The sequence below is a fragment of the Orbicella franksi genome, chromosome 5 (genome assembly GCF_964199315.1).
Source record: "Orbicella franksi chromosome 5, jaOrbFran1.1, whole genome shotgun sequence".
In the NCBI taxonomy this organism is placed as follows: domain Eukaryota; kingdom Metazoa; phylum Cnidaria; class Anthozoa; order Scleractinia; family Merulinidae; genus Orbicella; species Orbicella franksi.
Window position 1 is genome coordinate 28,733,808 of NC_138149.1, and position 17,423 is coordinate 28,751,230.

The following is a 17,423-nucleotide window of genomic DNA, read 5'->3' on the forward strand; positions in this document are numbered from 1 at the left end:
ACGTGTTTCTATCACCATTCTTCGCACATAAAGCAGAAGTTTGGTTTTGTTTACATAACGTCCGATGTACATCGCCAACTGTCAACTTATTTAACGGTCGAATACCATGAATCTGTGACCCTCGTTCGACTCATATGATCACCACTGCATCTAAGTCAAAAACGGCTAAGTCATTTGTAGGTAGTTGCTTGCTTTGCACTACACCAAAATATTACGTTTGATCATCATGGTTTGATGGCTTGAATCCTTGCTTGCAGCGGTTCCTTGTTCGTCACGCAATTCTGTCATCCCATTTTAGGGGGTAGGGGTGGGACAATTTCTATCCTGATACGTAAGGTTCCGTAAGGCTTGCAATCACTGGGAGCACGTAATCGGGTTGAGTAGGAAGAGATTAAATGAAGAAATGAAAAGAATGAATAATTTACCATTGCCCCTGTTGTTATCTTTTACTCGACCACCGCTACCTACATGCCCCTGCGTAATACTGTAACGCTAAACTCATACCTAGGTCTTTTCGCGCTATGCAATTATTTTTGGTTTACATGTAATACAGTGGGCTATCCCCGGGGAAATGGGTGGCGACCGCTTAATGGGGCTAGCCGCTTAAATAGAGGTTGGTGTACCTTGAATATTTAATTTTTCACTATCGGGCTATAAATTTCTTGGTGAACATGGAGTCAATTCAATACAATCATGATAGACGTGTGTTTGAATTATCACTCGTCATGCACCTTCAATTTCAGACTCTTCTCTGCCATCGCCCTTTCCAAAACAAAGTTCTTAAATTTTGGGTGGCCGCTTAATAGGGGTAAAGACAATAATGAAACCCTTATGGGAATGACCAAATGATGGCCGCGGAGGTAACCGGTCAATAGGTGTTTTATTTACAATATTTTACTGACGATAATTTTGGACTGTATTGACAACAGTCCTCTATTTTCTGTTACATACCAATGCCTCGCCACTAAGCAAACAACTGATACGCCAAACAAAATGGCATGGCCAGGGCTACTTACTCACGTAATTACTAATTAAATTTAGTCTGTTTTTCTCACGAATTAGACACGTTGTGATTTCCTATTTTTATTTCAGCTAGTTCTTGCTTCATTAATCTATAACTTTTTTATGGCGATTCAGTCTTAAAATTCTAGTGAGTACAGGTACTAGCTTTATCAGCTGTTGTCTGAAACATCGGAACGTACAACAAACGTGATATGGACCGAGGCCACGTACACTATAGAATATGATTATATAAATATACACATATATTATTATTATATATATGAAAAAACAGAAGAACAATGATTAAATTGTTTCACTTATGCTGAGAGTACTCTACAAAATAGATCAAAATGTGCAGCATATGCCGTGACAGCACTGCGTGACGAACAACAACTGCTGTAAGATTGTCCTGCGCCGACACGCTTATCAGCAATGGTCAGCAATCGATCAAACGCAATATTTTGGCGCAGCGCAAAGCGAGCAACTATCTACAAATGTCTCAGCCGTTTTAGACTTTGATGCAGTGATGTTCATATGCGCAGAAAGATGGTCACAGATTCATAGTATTCGACCAATATTAGGTTGACAGTAGGCGATGTACATCGGATGTTAACCTTGTGTAAACAAAAGCGAACATATGCTTTATTTGCGACGAATGGTGAGAGATCGACTAGAAACACGTCAAATCGGCTTTGGACCTGCCTTTTACAGCAAATAAGGTAAGAACATTTCGAAATTATCAGCTCTGTGTCTATTTCAGCTTAACATAGGTCAAGTCATGTGGCGCATGCTAAAATATACGTCTAACTCGTAAATTGAAATTTGACGACGGATGGTCAAATATTTGCATTTTTGACGTACTTTGAAAAGCTCTCGCGTCGCTCACAATCATTTGCCCAAAGAAATATTTACAGGAATCTGTAGACCATCCTTCTGCAATTCAACCACCAGAAGCTTGGTCCATTTGAAAGTTTCGCACATGGTGAAAATTAATTATATTCACGAAGTACTTTTAAGTGAATGAAATACATGTCTTCGAAATTTAATTATTGTGCACCCAAAAAGACAACGCAACATTCCCTAAAATCAACCCAGTACACATTTAAACATTGCACAAAAATATTTGAGTGTTTTAAAGACGGAAGAATGATGTGGTTTTGCATGCGAGGCTCTCAAACTTGTTTAATAAAATGGTGCGTCAAATGACGATTTTAACGGTATTTGGTAATTTGCATATTTCTTTGAAATAAAAGCATATTTTGCCAAAAAAACTATCCAGTAGTTTTTGTCATGCCCGAGCCTATCTACCATAAACATATGAGCGAAATCGAATTTTCGATCCTTGCCGAGTTATTTTCCATTTTTATGGACAGAGACTCTTAAGAGTGACTTCCTGTAAATGCTACGAATAGGTGTGCAAAATGCAAAAATCGAATTCCCTCAAACTTTTTCACAAGAAAGCCCTCTGGAAACTATTTAAGAAAGTGCAACTTTTAGTTCGTTTGGATTTATATTTTTCAAGTAAAGCGATTCTTTGATTTTCACCCTTGGGGAAGCCCTCGATCCACTGAAAAATGTGCTTCGTATTTGTGACTCGTGTAAGAAAACTAAAACAAATAACAAAACTATTTCGATATTACACAATTCAATGACCCTTCCTTTACAAAGTACCGTTATTAGAATTGGAAAAGATTCAAACCTGAATTTTTAAAAAATTTTCAAATTTACCCTCCTAAACATCATTATCAGAAAGCTCGATTTTGGCAAATTTCAACGGCAAAACTCCCTACCTGGTACATGGATTCCGCTGTAAGGACGGTGTTCTATAGAAAGAATAAGGCTTCCTCTATCGTTCTGTGAAATAAAATTTTGGGGCAACTTAAACTGCGAATTTAGACGACCGAAAATATTTACGGTACCCGCTTGAAGTTTATGACCTTTGAACTTACAGTTGTCTTCATGAATATAAGAAATAACCTAAACAACAGTTGAAAGTTTAGCCTGAATGCGACCCTTTCCCCCATTTAAATGATTTGTAGTCATTCTTTATCTTCTGTGGGCAATTTTATCGAAAGTAATATTTTTTACGTTGAAAAGGAGTGCTAACTTGTTTATGAGTACGTGCGTATTTGTTCACTGAAGCGGAAATTTGTGAATATTAAATTTATTCCATCTAAGTTCTATTTCGTGTGCTGCAAGGCGTTTCGTGTTCTCATTAAAACAAAATGGTATTGTCAAGTAGAAGGTTTTCTTCTCAGATTTTAAAACAACGTATAGTTTTTGACTTACCGTCCACATGCATGGCTTGATTTACTCAGCAGCGTTACACCGGGTGTGATGGCGGTGAGATGGCGTGACGATAATTGACAAATCGATTTTCGCAAATCGATTTCATCAAAATATATTTATTATATCATTTGACATCATAATGCTTTGAGACTACTTGATAAAGCCTCTTGTGAAATAAGTCTACAAAATTTTGAAACTCTCATTACGGTGAAATGAAGAACCTGGATCTACTATTTTTATGCCGCGGTCGTGTGATCCTCGAGTGTGGTATCACATGACAATAACAACTAAAAAATGGCCACCTGCAGTTATTCTCAAGTCGTTGGTGGCATGTGCGTCACGTGCGGTCCTAGGGTTTCGAATCCCGCACATGTTCAATTTGTTAAAATTGGATAATGTGGCAAAGATATTCGAGGTCATTTTTGCATGCCCCCCTCCCCCCTCTCCCCTGGTCGGGTTTACATGCCACTCGAAATCCGTTTGGTGTTTTTCCGAAATGTTAATATCTCTTGTGAATCAAAACCAAAGCAAAGAATCAGAAAGAAAGTTTAACGTACCGGAGATTTAATCATACTACTGAGCGTTATCACAGGCCAAAATTGCCTAAGAACATGATTGCGAGACACCTGGATGCCGGTAAGGAGGATTGGACTGGAGGATTACTTTCCAAAAAATACCACCTGACCTTCATGTAGCACGTGTAAATCTTCTAAGTCCTTATTGTTGCCAGGATTCCCTTGAACGACTGTAAACATCACTATATTAAGAAAGCGAGTCACAAACGGCTGCCGCAAAATTCAAGAGATTTTTTCCCAACGGTAAACGATCTTGCACTGTTAACGATCAGGTCAACTGTCTTAAAGTGCCTATGAAGTAAAAAATAATTGCTGCTCATTTGAAAGGCTTTTCAAAGTACAGAAGAATGGCGTTTTCCTTTTTGGAATATCTTTTTTCTTTCTAGAGATATTCACGTTTTTGTATTATGCCAATGAGGAGAGTGATGACGTCATAGGTGGTTCCTCTAAAACAGCAGAACACTCAATCGAGAATAACTCTAGAAATATTAAAGCAGTGTTCTTTAAACTTGACACCAGAAATGTACATCACAAAAGAAACATAATGACACCCGTCGTGCCATTGCCTTGATAATCTCTTGCTTAATACCACTGCATTTATCACGCATTCTAATTCACATTTAAAGTACAAGCACCAATATAAGTTCCAATAAAGAAGCCTTCACATATGAACTCAGTTATATGACCTTGCTCTCCATGAGTTCTCGTAGTTCAGTGGATAGAGCGCCCTCTCGTTGTTCGGGCCTGTTTTTCTTTGTCCCACGCTCGGGTCATGTTGATCAGTTCACTTTTCACAAAGCTAATATCTGTTCTATTTTTTTGTAGTTTGGTGTCATGCATTTGGTAATATAAAATGGAAAAATGGGAATTAGACAAAAACTGTCGCTACTGATCGCCCGGACACTGTCCCTTTATATAAATAAAATAACGAACTGGTAGGGATGAGCTAAAGGCTGAACGCAGTTGAAAAGATTTGCATCAGAAAAAAACCCTTTAAGACATATTCATTTCATCAATAAACGGATTGTTTCTACATACTAGTAGAGAGCAAAAATGCTAAATTCTCATTACCAAGACAGAGGTCATTTATTTCGTAATTGTCTATTCTACTGGGGGCTTAATTTACTTGAAAATGATTGTTTGTTTAGATCTCCGTTGGTTACAATAGGAACCTTATGCAATGACGACGGCGACGCCAGGGATGAAGGCTAGTAAAACACAGATTGCTATTTTACCTTCGACTTTCGTAACTATCGCAATCTGTTCAGCACGCCAATATCTAAAACGAAGAAGAACGTAGTAAATTTGAGATTTTCCTTCTATAGATCCACTGTAATTAAGGGTACAATAACCATTGTTCTGCTCATTAAACCTTTTGTTAGATGACGTTTTCATCCTTTTTCATCCGTTCACAGTTTTCCTCGAGCTACACTCTCGGAAAACTCTTTGCCTCTCGGAACAGATAATGTCCGCGGTCAAATATCCGAGCAGTTTCGTGCTAAATGTAGGTTATTGTTTATATAAAACAAAGTTTCCTATTTAACTTTATTACAGATGACACTGCATTGAACTTAGTCTGTGGTAATCTACACGAGACAGATACATGTATCGAGCAACGTTTTCGCATCTCGCTGCCATGAATAATTCGCAAGGCTTGTTTGGAAGATATTGCGTTTTGTATGTCGTGGCTTTGAGTTATTCCTCCAATCGCTTCCTCTGAACTGAAATAAACAAAGAAAACTAACTTGTATACATTGCCAAAAACATATGTAGTCATGACTGAAATTGTTCAATTTCACGCGAAATTCGACTCTCTCAGAATCAGACTCTCAGAACAGAGACAAAAATAATATCTTACTGACCGTATCTTTCTCCACTAATAGTTCTTCTTGTGACTATAGACGCAGAGGTCCAGCTTTAGCCTTGGTTCCGCCGTCAAAAAAAAATAAAGTTCTTGGTGTTTTATAGTTCAAAAAATTAATTTGCCAACGGTTTCGTCCCTTCACAGATCTTCAAATGTACAATTTGAATGACTAATTTAAGCTGGGTCCCCGATTGTCTTACCGCACGTTTTTCGATCGAAAGAAGAGATGCGACTGGCTGACGCACCTGAGAAGTGGAACATCGTAGAGTAACACAGACTCAGAAAGCTCTTTTGCCTGCTGCACTGCCACATTGAAAGAACTCTACTGCAACGTGAATGACCTGCTATATATATATGTAGTCTGATAAATTCTCTAGGTATGACGACTGTCAGAGAATTACACGTTAACCCAAACAGTCCTCTTTGCTTTCCAATGCCAGTTTTAATGACATTTTGAACTAGCATTATTGTGATACCGAAGTTAAGATTCTTACCAGTGAATAATTCACGGTTTTGTCATTCAGGAAAACATCAGCATTAAAATAGTGTAATTTTTTTTATTGCAGTTTGGATGAAGCAGAAAGTACGTCCTTCAGTGTGGAGCTGGGAGATTTAATTGTCCTGGCCATTGATGGCCTGTTCGATAATGTTTCCACTCAACAAATACTTACGGAACACGGGAAGTGAAGTGGGAAGTGATATACAGTAGAATCACGATTTCTCAAGCCCTCGATTGTTTGAACATCCCGATGACTGAAACTGTCGAACACTGTAATTTTCCCCCCGATTTCTCGAACTACCCAATTTCAAAGATTATGATAAAACCTGTCACCCTTCCGTGTCCCCTCGAGATTCGAAAAATCAGGATTTCCCTGAATGAATACGTCCCTGTGTAGATACCTTTTGTTTCCCTTTTGGAAAACTTCATCCCCTCAGTGCTGTGTACCCAGGAAAACATCAAATTGTGCCCGAGTGAGCTCTGGGACCAATGTAATAAGGATAAAGAAAGGTGGCGGAAACTGGTTACATTTCAACTCGCTTTAATGATCTGAAGAGTGGGTTACGCTAACCGTACAAGCTCACATTACAAACGCGAAGTTTAAAACATTCTCTAATTTTGTAAGTCAAAAATCCATAATTGCGACTAAAATGCCACTCAAAACCATTTATAATAGCTAACATTGAAGGAATAGTGCTCAAATCTGTAACATGGTGAACGAAATCTTTTCTAATATCAAGTCAAAATTCAGCCTTGGCCATTAAGTCAAGTTGGAATGATTTAAACTTCACAATTAAAGAGTCTTTATAAAAGCTAAAAACAAACCAGGGCAGAAGAACGTAAATTAAAGTACAAGGGAAATTTAGCAACTTTACTAACTTAAAGTTTTTTCCTTTGCTTTTGTTTATTCTCAAAATCTTGTGCCTGAGATTGAAGCGGCAAATGTCAGTCATTGCTAACCGCTAGGCTTGATTATTCTTGCATCTGGTTAGAAAAAAGCGATTTTCATCATTTCTTGACGATTTTAAAGCAGTATTTTTCACTTCAACCTGAAAGAGTCAAACGATAATTTAAAAAATATTGATAAGCATGTCAATTGAAAGCAAATGTTCGTTTCTCAACGAGTCTTTAAATAAACCTATCTTAGTTAAAAATTGAAAAAAAAAAAAAAACGCCTTCCAAAAACCTTAACAGAAATTCTCTTTTCAGAATCATATAGAGAGTTGTATAAAAACGTTTATAGATCAATTTAAAACACTTCTGGCCAAAATGTTGAGAGGGTGGATAACGCTATCCACCGAATAAACCGCAATCTAATAGACAACTTAGTTTGTTTTGTCAACGCACCTATCCGCTGGATAGTGGTTTGTCGGGTAGATAGCGTGACCCGCCCTTTTAACAACTGAGCCTCGTTGATTAAAAATCAATCATGATAATAAGTAAACCGAGTTTTGCGTTAACTCTCAACGTGCCATCACCGAGACATAAATAACCGCTCTTGAGTCTTGGGGTGAGAAAGAAACGCAGACGTTTTCTTTGTCTCCGCAAGAAGCTGCTGGAGGTGATTACGATATATACAAAGCTAGGCAATAGTTGTTTCTAAATTGAATGTCAGTCGAAACGCGTTCTATCAATTATTGTTATATAGACATGAGTGTTTTGCTCCACTCAAAAGACTCATGCAAAACCACATCCGGGACCCGAGTGGCGTATTTTCCATATCCTCAACAGTGAGGATATTGATGACGTCATTTCTTGCATTTTCACGGTTGTTTATGCAAAAAGTCAGTGTGTTTATTTAACAGAAGGAAATTACACGGTGGCTTGAAGACATGAATTTTTTTTTTTCTCTCGCGCTAAAAACGATGTTTTACTCATCTGCTGTGCTCCTTTGTAAACATTTTGCGTTTACCACTGGAAAATGAAATTCAAATCTTTGCGCCGTCGTGTAATATCCCCTATATAGAAGATTACCGAAGGTATGTACAAGTTAGGGGTTAATTCCGCTGATTAATAATATATCTATATTATGCTTATGTTGGGAAATTAATCACTTATTAGAAAATAGACAATCGATTAGTCAATCAGCCAGCAGCCAGTCAGTGAGTGAGTCAGCCAGTGAGTCAGTGAGTCAGTCAGTGAGTCAGTCAGTGAGTCAGTCAGTCAGTGAGTCAGTCAGTTAGTCAGTCAGTCTGTGAGCCGGTCAGTCAGAAGCGTTTCATGACTGGTCAGCTACGTACCGTGGTGGCGACTGTGGCATTTGATCTCGATGAATCAGATGTACGAGCTATAATCCATTACAACTTACCACGCAGTTTTGAACGCTATGTGCGGGAGATTGGTCGAGCGGGACGGGACGGGCGTCCCTCGCACTGTCACTTCTTTCTGGACCCCGAGGTGAGAGAACATTAGGGATATCTTTGCTGACCTCATTGGAAAAATTCAGTTTTCAAAGTAGTCAGATAAATGTTTATGTCAAATGTAGGAAGCTCTAAATAACTCACCGGTTTTTTTTTTTTTTTTTAACAAGGATTTGACAAAGAAAAACTCAAGCAAAATGAAATGAAATGCGTATTAAAGAATACTTATCTTGTGAAAAAGTTTCGTAAATTAAAAGTTAAGTCGTTTCCAGAACAAATTTAAAATGACTAACAACGTTATTTTGTTTGTTTATCCAAAAACTGAAATCAACGTTCACCTGCAGGTTATGTCCTAACCTTTTTCTTTGAGACACTCAAACATCTTACACTGCTTGGCCTAGTTCGCTCGGTTACACAACTATCACATACTAAAACAGGACACTTTAGATATCTACTATCCATCTACTTTGCCTAGGCCTTTGATCGTGACTTTGCTTAGACGCAACTAAAAGCTCCCGAGCCAGTACTGAGTTGTGGAACTCGGCGAGGAGGTACAGCGAAAAGCCCGGTTCTGCTCAAGGTACGCGCCAAAGTTATCTTCGCTAGGTATTGCGTCTTCACCGAAATCACAACCCTTAACGCGACCATAGTAGCTGTCCATATGGAGAGAATACGCCGAGTTGTAACCAATCAAGACGGTGCAGTTGAAGCATGCGTGTCCACGGACATTGACAAACTCGGTCAGAAGACAGAACTCACTCTCAGTCGGTTTTTGAAGCAGATTCAGGTTTTTCAATGACACGCGTATGTAATCTCGATAGTCAATGCCATCCGTGGGAAAATTGCAAGTGGCCCGCCAGTGAGTTGAAACATCTTGGATAGACTTCATACGGGACATCGACAGGCGGTAGTTGTTCCACTCAGGGACATTTTGGTTTCTCGGCATGTCGTGTAGGTAGAACGCTTTGCTTTTGAAATCATCGTTGTTGTTCAGTGAGTGAGACTGGATCAGAGTCCATGCGGCACCAGGCTCGGGACCAAAGCCGCAGTAGACTGGGAATGATTTGTTGTGTTGGTCTGAAATGTTGTACACGCCACTAACATTGACTCTGTCGATCATCAGGATGTCTTTGCATGATCGCCGTGGTGGGATTTGACACTTGTGCCCCGTGAATCCCGGAGGACAGGAGCATAGGTATCTTCTTTCGTTGACATCGCATATTTCACTGCACGTGCCACCGTTTTGACAGGGGGCAGATATACAGCACTTGTTATGGCAGGTTGAACCAGAGCAGGTCTGTTGAGCAACACCGGCCTAGAAAAGAAGACAGTAATTATTTGTTATTTTTGCCGCTCGTGGGAAGCACGGTGGCCTCACGCTTAGTGCCCTCGTCTCCGAATCGAGCGTTCCTGGTTAGAGCCCTGACCGGGGACATTGTGTTCACGGTGTTTTTGGGCAAGACACTTTACTCTCTCAGTGCCTCTCTCTACCCAGGTGTATAAATCGATACCGGCGAACTTAATGCTGGGGGGCAACCCTGCAATGAACTAGCATCCCATCAAGGGGAAGTTGAAATACTCCTAGTCGTTCATACTATAGTTACTTTCATTACAGCTTATTTTAGCAGCATACACACTACTCGTTAGTTTGAATTATGTACTCAAACTGATTTGCTACTTTGCGGGAGTCAATTCTGACCTGGGCTAAGGAGGTCATTTCACGAGCGCCCTCAGGCAGTACAAGCCATTCGAGTGGAAGGTTTGTATGGAAAAATCGTCGAGATCGATGACATAAAACATACACTGAGTTATGGTGATGGGACGAGCAATGTACATTTATCCCCAAGCTCCAACATTCTCTCTCTCCATCTCTCTCTCTTTCCCAGAGTAATATATTCAACTCCAAGAACGAGATTTTCTTAATGCGTAACAAAAAAAACAAAACTGACATTGAGCAAAAAATCAGGCTTACAACTGAAAACTAAATTACTGCAATACATGACACTAATCTTACAAAACCTGGTTGAAACTACTTAAAGTGCCTATGAAGCCAAACTTTTCCGACAGAATTTAAAAGTGCACAGTTTCAAATGCTCAATTCCTAAATGTGAGAAGCCCACGATAAAAACTGTCGATTTTACAAGTGCGCACATCTGAGCTATTTTACCCTCAAAAATGGAATTCGAGTCGCGCGGCCAATAGGTCGTGGTCAATAGGTCATGTGGCATCAACGAAAACTATAAAAACGATAAAACGATAATTTTTTTTTGTTAGCGAGTCCCTTAGCGACTGAAAATCGAATGGCGTAAACAAACCTGAACACACAAACTGACGTCACACTCTGGAAGTTCATAAATAAATTGGGATCCAGTTTACTGACCTTTGTTGAAGAAAAAATACTTCAACTTTGCGCTCAAGTAAGATCAACAATTTTTATCGTAGGTGACGTGATGTTTTTAAGTTATGTCGAGAAATGTGTTTCCTTTCATAAGCAATGCAAATAAAGTAAATAACCAAATTAAGAGAAAACAAAAATTATTCAAGAAACTACCTCGCACGACAATATTGTTACTTATTACAAGAGGCGATGACCAAAACAAGACACAAAATTATTAACCTTGGCCAACAGCTAGTTTTAGGAACGATTCGGGAACATTTTTACTCTCGGGCTCTCTGTATTAGCCTTGCATATTTTAATAATCCATCAGAAATAAATGTCGACTTGAGTTTGCAGCTGGAGCTCAAGCAAAATGTCAATCAAATATTGGCATCTCTTACCTTAATGTTTTAGTGGTTCGTGGGAAAAAACTTGAGTTTTGTACATGAGCTGCCAATCTTTCAAAACGTCTTAATTTAAAATTTCTATTTCAGTCCAACTTGTAGCCGGTGTTTCGTGAAGAGCGGTCGGGATGACAGTTTGAAGGCAGGAAAAAAAAAACATTTTTATTACTTTTGTATTCGCATTCTGCTCTCACATTTTCAACAGCTCTAACAAATTTTCAGTACTATTTCGAAAACAGGACCAAAAAATTAAGATCCTAATGCATGTATTTATTTATGTCATTCTAACATGCTTAGTCTCAAACACTTTGAATATAAAAACGCTTTCTTACTTTGTGGTCAAAATAACTCCTGACCGGTTCGCAATAGATGACTCCTTCCTTTTCTTTCAGTGCTTCTGGTTCCACTTTAGTGTTGGCATCGTTCAGCACACAGTTTTCTGTTGTGTTGACCTCGTTGAAGTTGAACGAGAGGCATTGGCAATTCTGTAAACATCTCTTGAAACATTCCTTCCAGTCCCAAATGGAGCTTAAAGTCTCCAAAACATTCCCGACAAGAGCAAAATTCTTTTTCGTCGTGTCAGAGGCGAGACTAAAAGAGATTTTCTCACACATGCCATTTGTGCAGTGGCTTTGTGCGGTGTGAATGACGAGCACCGTTAGGAATAATAACGATAAAACGCCACGAAAATCCATTTTACGTTTTTTTGCCAAGGTTTATTAGACTAGCAAATATCAGTATTTATTGCCTTTAGATGCCTGGGTTGTCCCCGCGACCAGACTTTTAGTTTGTTGGATTAGGCTGATTGGATCTAACTCGTGATCACGTGACAAAAGAACCTGATCTAATAGGCCATACTTCTAATATGACTCCGAGGCTTTCTGACCTAAATTTGTTTTATTTGCGAGGAAAACTTTATTGCCTTGCCTGCAGGGGTGAGCTATTATACCTGTCAAATGCACTTTGACAGTCACTGGATGATCACAATGATCTCTGCAACACCGCCAAAAAAATAAATAAATAAATAACGAACATCACGGCAAGAAAAGTCGACGAAACACCGTCACCGCAACAAGTTATTTAGGCCCATGATTTTAGCGTTTATACTTGACATAACACTTTATTCCTCAACAATTTCCACGCAATAAAAACATGACAACGCTTGTCATTGAATACGGGTCAATACTGCTGATGTCTGTAATGATCGAAAACAGCTCGTTTACATGCTAAATTTAGGTCTGAGAAAGGGCAAACAAGAAATTCGAAACACATCACACACCGTAGGTTTTAAGATCACCGCAACGACGCAAGGTGGGATTTTATTCACTGCATCACCACATTAGAAAAGCAGTCAACCCCGCAACACCGCAAACTCACATGTCCCCCTCGGTGTGGGCCAAGCAGTAGTAAAATAAATAAATAGCAAGATCGAGGAATAAGGAAACCGCTACTGTTTTGAGTTGACTCTTCCGTGCCAATTTGCATCAGCTTCGAGAAGTTCGTCCGTCAAAATGCAAAAGATCATGATTCTCTTGGAAAATCAGTTTTAACAGCTTGTTTTAATAAATAAAGAGCATTTTGTCTGGGCGACATCCAAGTACGTTCTATATCTGTTATATCTTTATTCGGGTAGTTATCAATAATTAATTCTGGGCCTTTTAACAAACTGAAAATAAGTTAAATTGTCGGAGAGATTGAATATTAATGACAAATACTAGCTTCCTTTTCAAAGGGCGGCATTAGTATTAATTAGAAAGTACGTCAAGTATTTTAACTGGGCCACAGTCACTATATTTTCGTTGTGTTGTTATTAAGAGCACCTTGCTCTAACGGTCACCTATACCTATGCAGGATAGAATAATTTGCTTTTCTCAAACTTTGTCAGGAAGAAGGTATTTACGAACTTGTTTCAAAACTGTAACTTTCAGGTTGTTTGGATTTTTATATTTTCTTGTTGAAACGGGCTTACGTATTTCACCCCGAAAAGAGCAAAGCTCGTCCGTAAAAATATACTTTTTACGAACGCCAGCAAGCCAAAATAAAAGCATGACTGGAAAAGCTAACCCATATTACAAAAACTTCATTCTTCGTAAACGCTCGCGCCAAAGGTAAGCGTTTATTTACGTTTCTCACCTTCCTTTTGTGAGGAATTTGACTGAAATTGTCCTTCAAACCTAGGGGTTGAAAGAAGTTCAACTTAACCAAAAGAGCTGTTTAGCTATTTTGTGCAATGAATTTAAAAAGCAATTCGCCGAATTTAGTTCTTAAGCAATCCATCTTAGCAGTTCGCGATGCAAAATTCCGACCGCTAATAGGCTATTTCCAAGTTCCGTTGTGCCTCTGCTTCAGCAGGAGTCTACGTGCGACACCATTCTTACTTTGATCTGCATGAAAATGAACCTGTAGGCGAAACTCATTTTCATATGAATGCTTTCGCACTTACAGTCGTTTTGACAGAGAGGCAGAAGGCAACTCGGGAATGGCCTATTTCGGACAATTTTGTAGTTTTTGCCCGAAATTGCCCCGCATCCACGTTGAATTACACGACGACATTCATGAGGTTCTGAAATAGCTGCCCCTACTGACTTTGCGCTAGTGAATAGCGAAAAGTCAGGAGGGGGTCTAGTTTTAATCCAAGCCAACTTAACCGCAGGGTAAAAATAATTTGATGCCTCTTGACAAGAAACGTCTTAAAGGCGGCATCTAGCTATCAACGGAATCACTCCGAAAACAAAATCAAGGTAATTTAAAAACTTCTCAGTTTTCTGGAAACATTTATAGCGCCAATCCCCAACACTCAGACTTATATATAAAGCAATGGTACTCGCGATAGTTTTTTCACTGTCAAAACGGGAAAACAGTCGGGTTTTTCGCTTTCAACTGAACCGTGTTGTTTTTTTGCCCGAAATGTTTCCGTTTATAAATTAACGCCTAACAAAGCGGGGAAAACACTGCTACGGTTCAGTCCCACTTCAAATCACCAGATTTTCGTATCCCATTGAAATTTGGTTAAAACCGAAAATCGAAGTAGTTAACTTTCTTTCAAAATTATGCGTGGCATCTTTGAAAATACCTCTGGTATCTAACAAACACGGATCGGAGAGCGCTCTCTGTATTCAACGGCTGCTTGCTCGTTGTAAATTTCGATACAGCTAACATAATCATTTAGTCTCAAACGAAACACGGTACAGTCGACTCTTGATAACTTTGTGATAACTCGAACCCTCACTTATTCGAACCTCGTTCTAATTCGAACCAAAATTGATTTCCCCAGGGGTTTCCGTCATACATTTACTGCAATTTTACTCCTGCGATAACTATGTAACTGGAACTTTCTGCTAACTTGACAGAGTTAATTTTCGTTCCCTTCCGGTTTTTTTTCTATATCATTTAACCTTCATTCACTCGAACAACGTTGGTCAACATGTGACAGCTCAAAACAGTCAGTACTGTAGTCCCGGCAAAACATTGAAAGTACTAATCGCATGAAGTCCATGAACTCTTTAGCAGTAGCCCGACGTTGTTCCTTTTGAAACCTGCAAAGTTCGCAGTAAATGGACTTCCGATCTCCTGTAGCTTTGCTTCGTTCTGTTTCACGTTACGTCTATAATTGAATTTCTTTAAAATGAACACTGTATGAATAGTAGTAATACCACTGTATGAAAAGTAGAAATATGGTAAGGACCGTTTTTTCCTTATTTTCGGTCCTTTGTTCTCAACCCCTGATAACTTGAACTCAAAATAACTCGAGCCTTTTCCCATTTTCCTTGAAGGTTCGAGATATCGGGAGCCGACTGTACATCGCCCGAGTGACCAGTCACTGGCAAAGAAGATAGTTTTTCTTATCGAAATGACTAAAACTTAGTTTTTCTTGTAAGTGCAATAAAACCCGACTCCTCAAACCTAATATAAATTAATCATGTCATGAATTTTTCTTGAATATTGTGCCAAGGTCCATGTGAACACCAGTTTCAAAATATATTATGAACAGGATCCTCAAACTACAAAGTCAAAATATACATGCATTAATTATGGATACATAACCACGGGGAAGAGGCATTTTCCATATCCATGATTAGCTTTTACTGCTGTTTTTAAGATAAGCAATTAACATAGGCTAACATAAATATTTGTCTTCAAGGAACACCCTTTTTCCTAAGTGTGATTCTTTATTCCAAGTGTGACGCATTTTTCCAAGAGTGACCCAATTCTCAAAGTGTGACCCATTTTCAAAGTGTCACCCTGTTTCTTCCAAGTGTGATCCATTTTTCCAAGTGTGACCCATTTTTCAAAACGTGTGACCCATCTTTCCAAGTGTGGCCCATTTTTCAAAGGGTCAGCCATTTTTCCAAGTGTGACCTATTTTTCCAAGTTTGACACTTTTTTCTAAGTGTGACCTACTTTTCCGAATGCCACCTACTTTTCCAAGTGTGACCCATTTTTCCAAGTGTGACCCTTTTTTCCGAGTGTGACCCATTTTTCCAAGTGTGACCTTTCTCCAAGCGTGACCCATTTTTACAAGTATGACCCATTTTTACAAGTGTGACCCATTTTTACAAGTGTGACCTTTTTTTAAAGCTTGACCCTTTTTTCCACGTGAGACCCCATTTTTCCAAGTGTGACCCATTTTTACCAAGTGTGAGCAATTTTTTCAAGTGCGACCCTTTAATGCAAGTGCAACCCCCTCTTTTCCAAGTGTGACCCCGTTTTTCTTCCAGTGTGACCCATTTTTGTAAGAGTGAGCAGCTTTTTTCCAAGTATGACCCATTTTTGAAAGTGGGACCGATTTTTCCAAGTGTTACCTCCTATTTCTAAGTATGACCCTCTTTCCCAAGTGTGACGCTTTTTCCAAAGTCTCTTCCCTTTTTTAAAAGTGTGACCCATCTTCCCAAGTGTGACCCTTTTTTAGTAGTGTAACCCATTTCGCAAAGTGTGACCCATTTTTCCAAGTGTGAACCACTTTCCTCCAAGAGTGATCCATTTCTCCAAGCTTGACACCCTTTTCTCACGTGTGACCAATTTTTCAAGTCTGACCATTTTTTCCAAGTGTGACCCATTTTTCCAAGTGTAAACCATTTTGGAATAGAAGTAACAACTAAATTTAAATTAGGCCCGGTTCATACGTCGCACTTTTGCCGTGTCGAATTCAATTCAATTAAGTGCGGCATAAATGCGCCTGTCGATTCATACGTCGCACTTGTGTCGAATTTCATTCAGAATTAATACTGTCGGGTATGTCGGTCAGCAGAAAATGTTTTAAACGTAGAGTATTCAATATGGCGGACGGAGACACTGAGGGACGAAGGACTTAAGTTTGGGAAAAATTGTCCGCCAATGGAACGAGAAGGAGAAGGTTGACAATGCAGCAAATCGTTTTGCAATATTTTCAGGTTGCATTGGGACGAGAATGGCCAAGTTTCTTCTTTCTCTTTGGCGGGACAAAATTTACGCATGCTCAATACATTAACATAATGTATGAATCAGATTCGACACGGCAGAAATTCGACGTTTAAATCGGTGTCGCACAATGCGACAAGACCAGTCGAAGGCGAGGCAGAAATGCGGCAGCCGATTCAGACTTCGAATTTCTATCGAATTTAAGGTTATTCCCCAGTATAAGTTCTGAGTGCTGTTGACGTCTCTGAGGATAATTCCCTGTAACATATCCGGTACTGATCCCAGCAGCCAGAGACGTTCCTCAGTTTTTACAGAAGTGCTTTCCCAGGCCAAAAACCATATTATCACAGTAACTTGTTTTTACAAGTTTGACCAACTTTTCTAAGTTTGACCCGGTACTTCGAAATATGACCCATTTTTCCAGCTGTGACCCATTTTTACAAGTGTAACCCATTTTTCCAAATTTAACCCTTTTTCGACCCTTTTTTTTCCTTTTTAGTGACCCATTTATCCAAGTGTGACCTTTTTCCGATTCCAAGTATGTCCCATTTTCAAAAGTATCGACCCATTTTTACAAGTGCGACTCTTTCTTCCAAGTTTGACCGATTTTTCCAACTGTGACCCATCTTTTCAAGTGTGACCCATTGTTCAGAGTG

At 39.2% G+C, this 17,423-nt stretch overlaps 1 protein-coding gene across 1 annotated transcript; it reads right to left on the reverse strand.

Annotated features, from left to right (window-relative positions):
- Nucleotides 1-6,227: 6,227 nt before the first annotated feature.
- LOC145487863 (uncharacterized) lies at nt 6,228-12,324 on the reverse strand. The gene is made up of 2 exons (XM_081466651.1): nt 11,703-12,324; nt 6,228-9,904 (listed from the first exon to the last, which is right to left on the reverse strand). Exons 1-2 carry the CDS (start codon nt 12,063-12,065, stop codon nt 9,095-9,097), a joined length of 1,173 nt encoding a protein of 390 aa, XP_081322777.1. The 5' UTR covers nt 12,066-12,324; the 3' UTR covers nt 6,228-9,094.
- Nucleotides 12,325-17,423: the final 5,099 nt, after the last annotated feature.

Coding starts and splice junctions, on each gene's coding strand:
- LOC145487863 (XM_081466651.1), bottom strand. CDS start 12,065: ATGGATTTTCGTGGCGTTTTATCGTTATTATTCCTAACGGTGCTCGTC. Junction 9,905..11,702: donor GGAGTTATTTTGACCACAAA/GTAAGAAAGCGT, acceptor CTTCTTTTCTAG/GCCGGTGTTGCTCAACAGAC.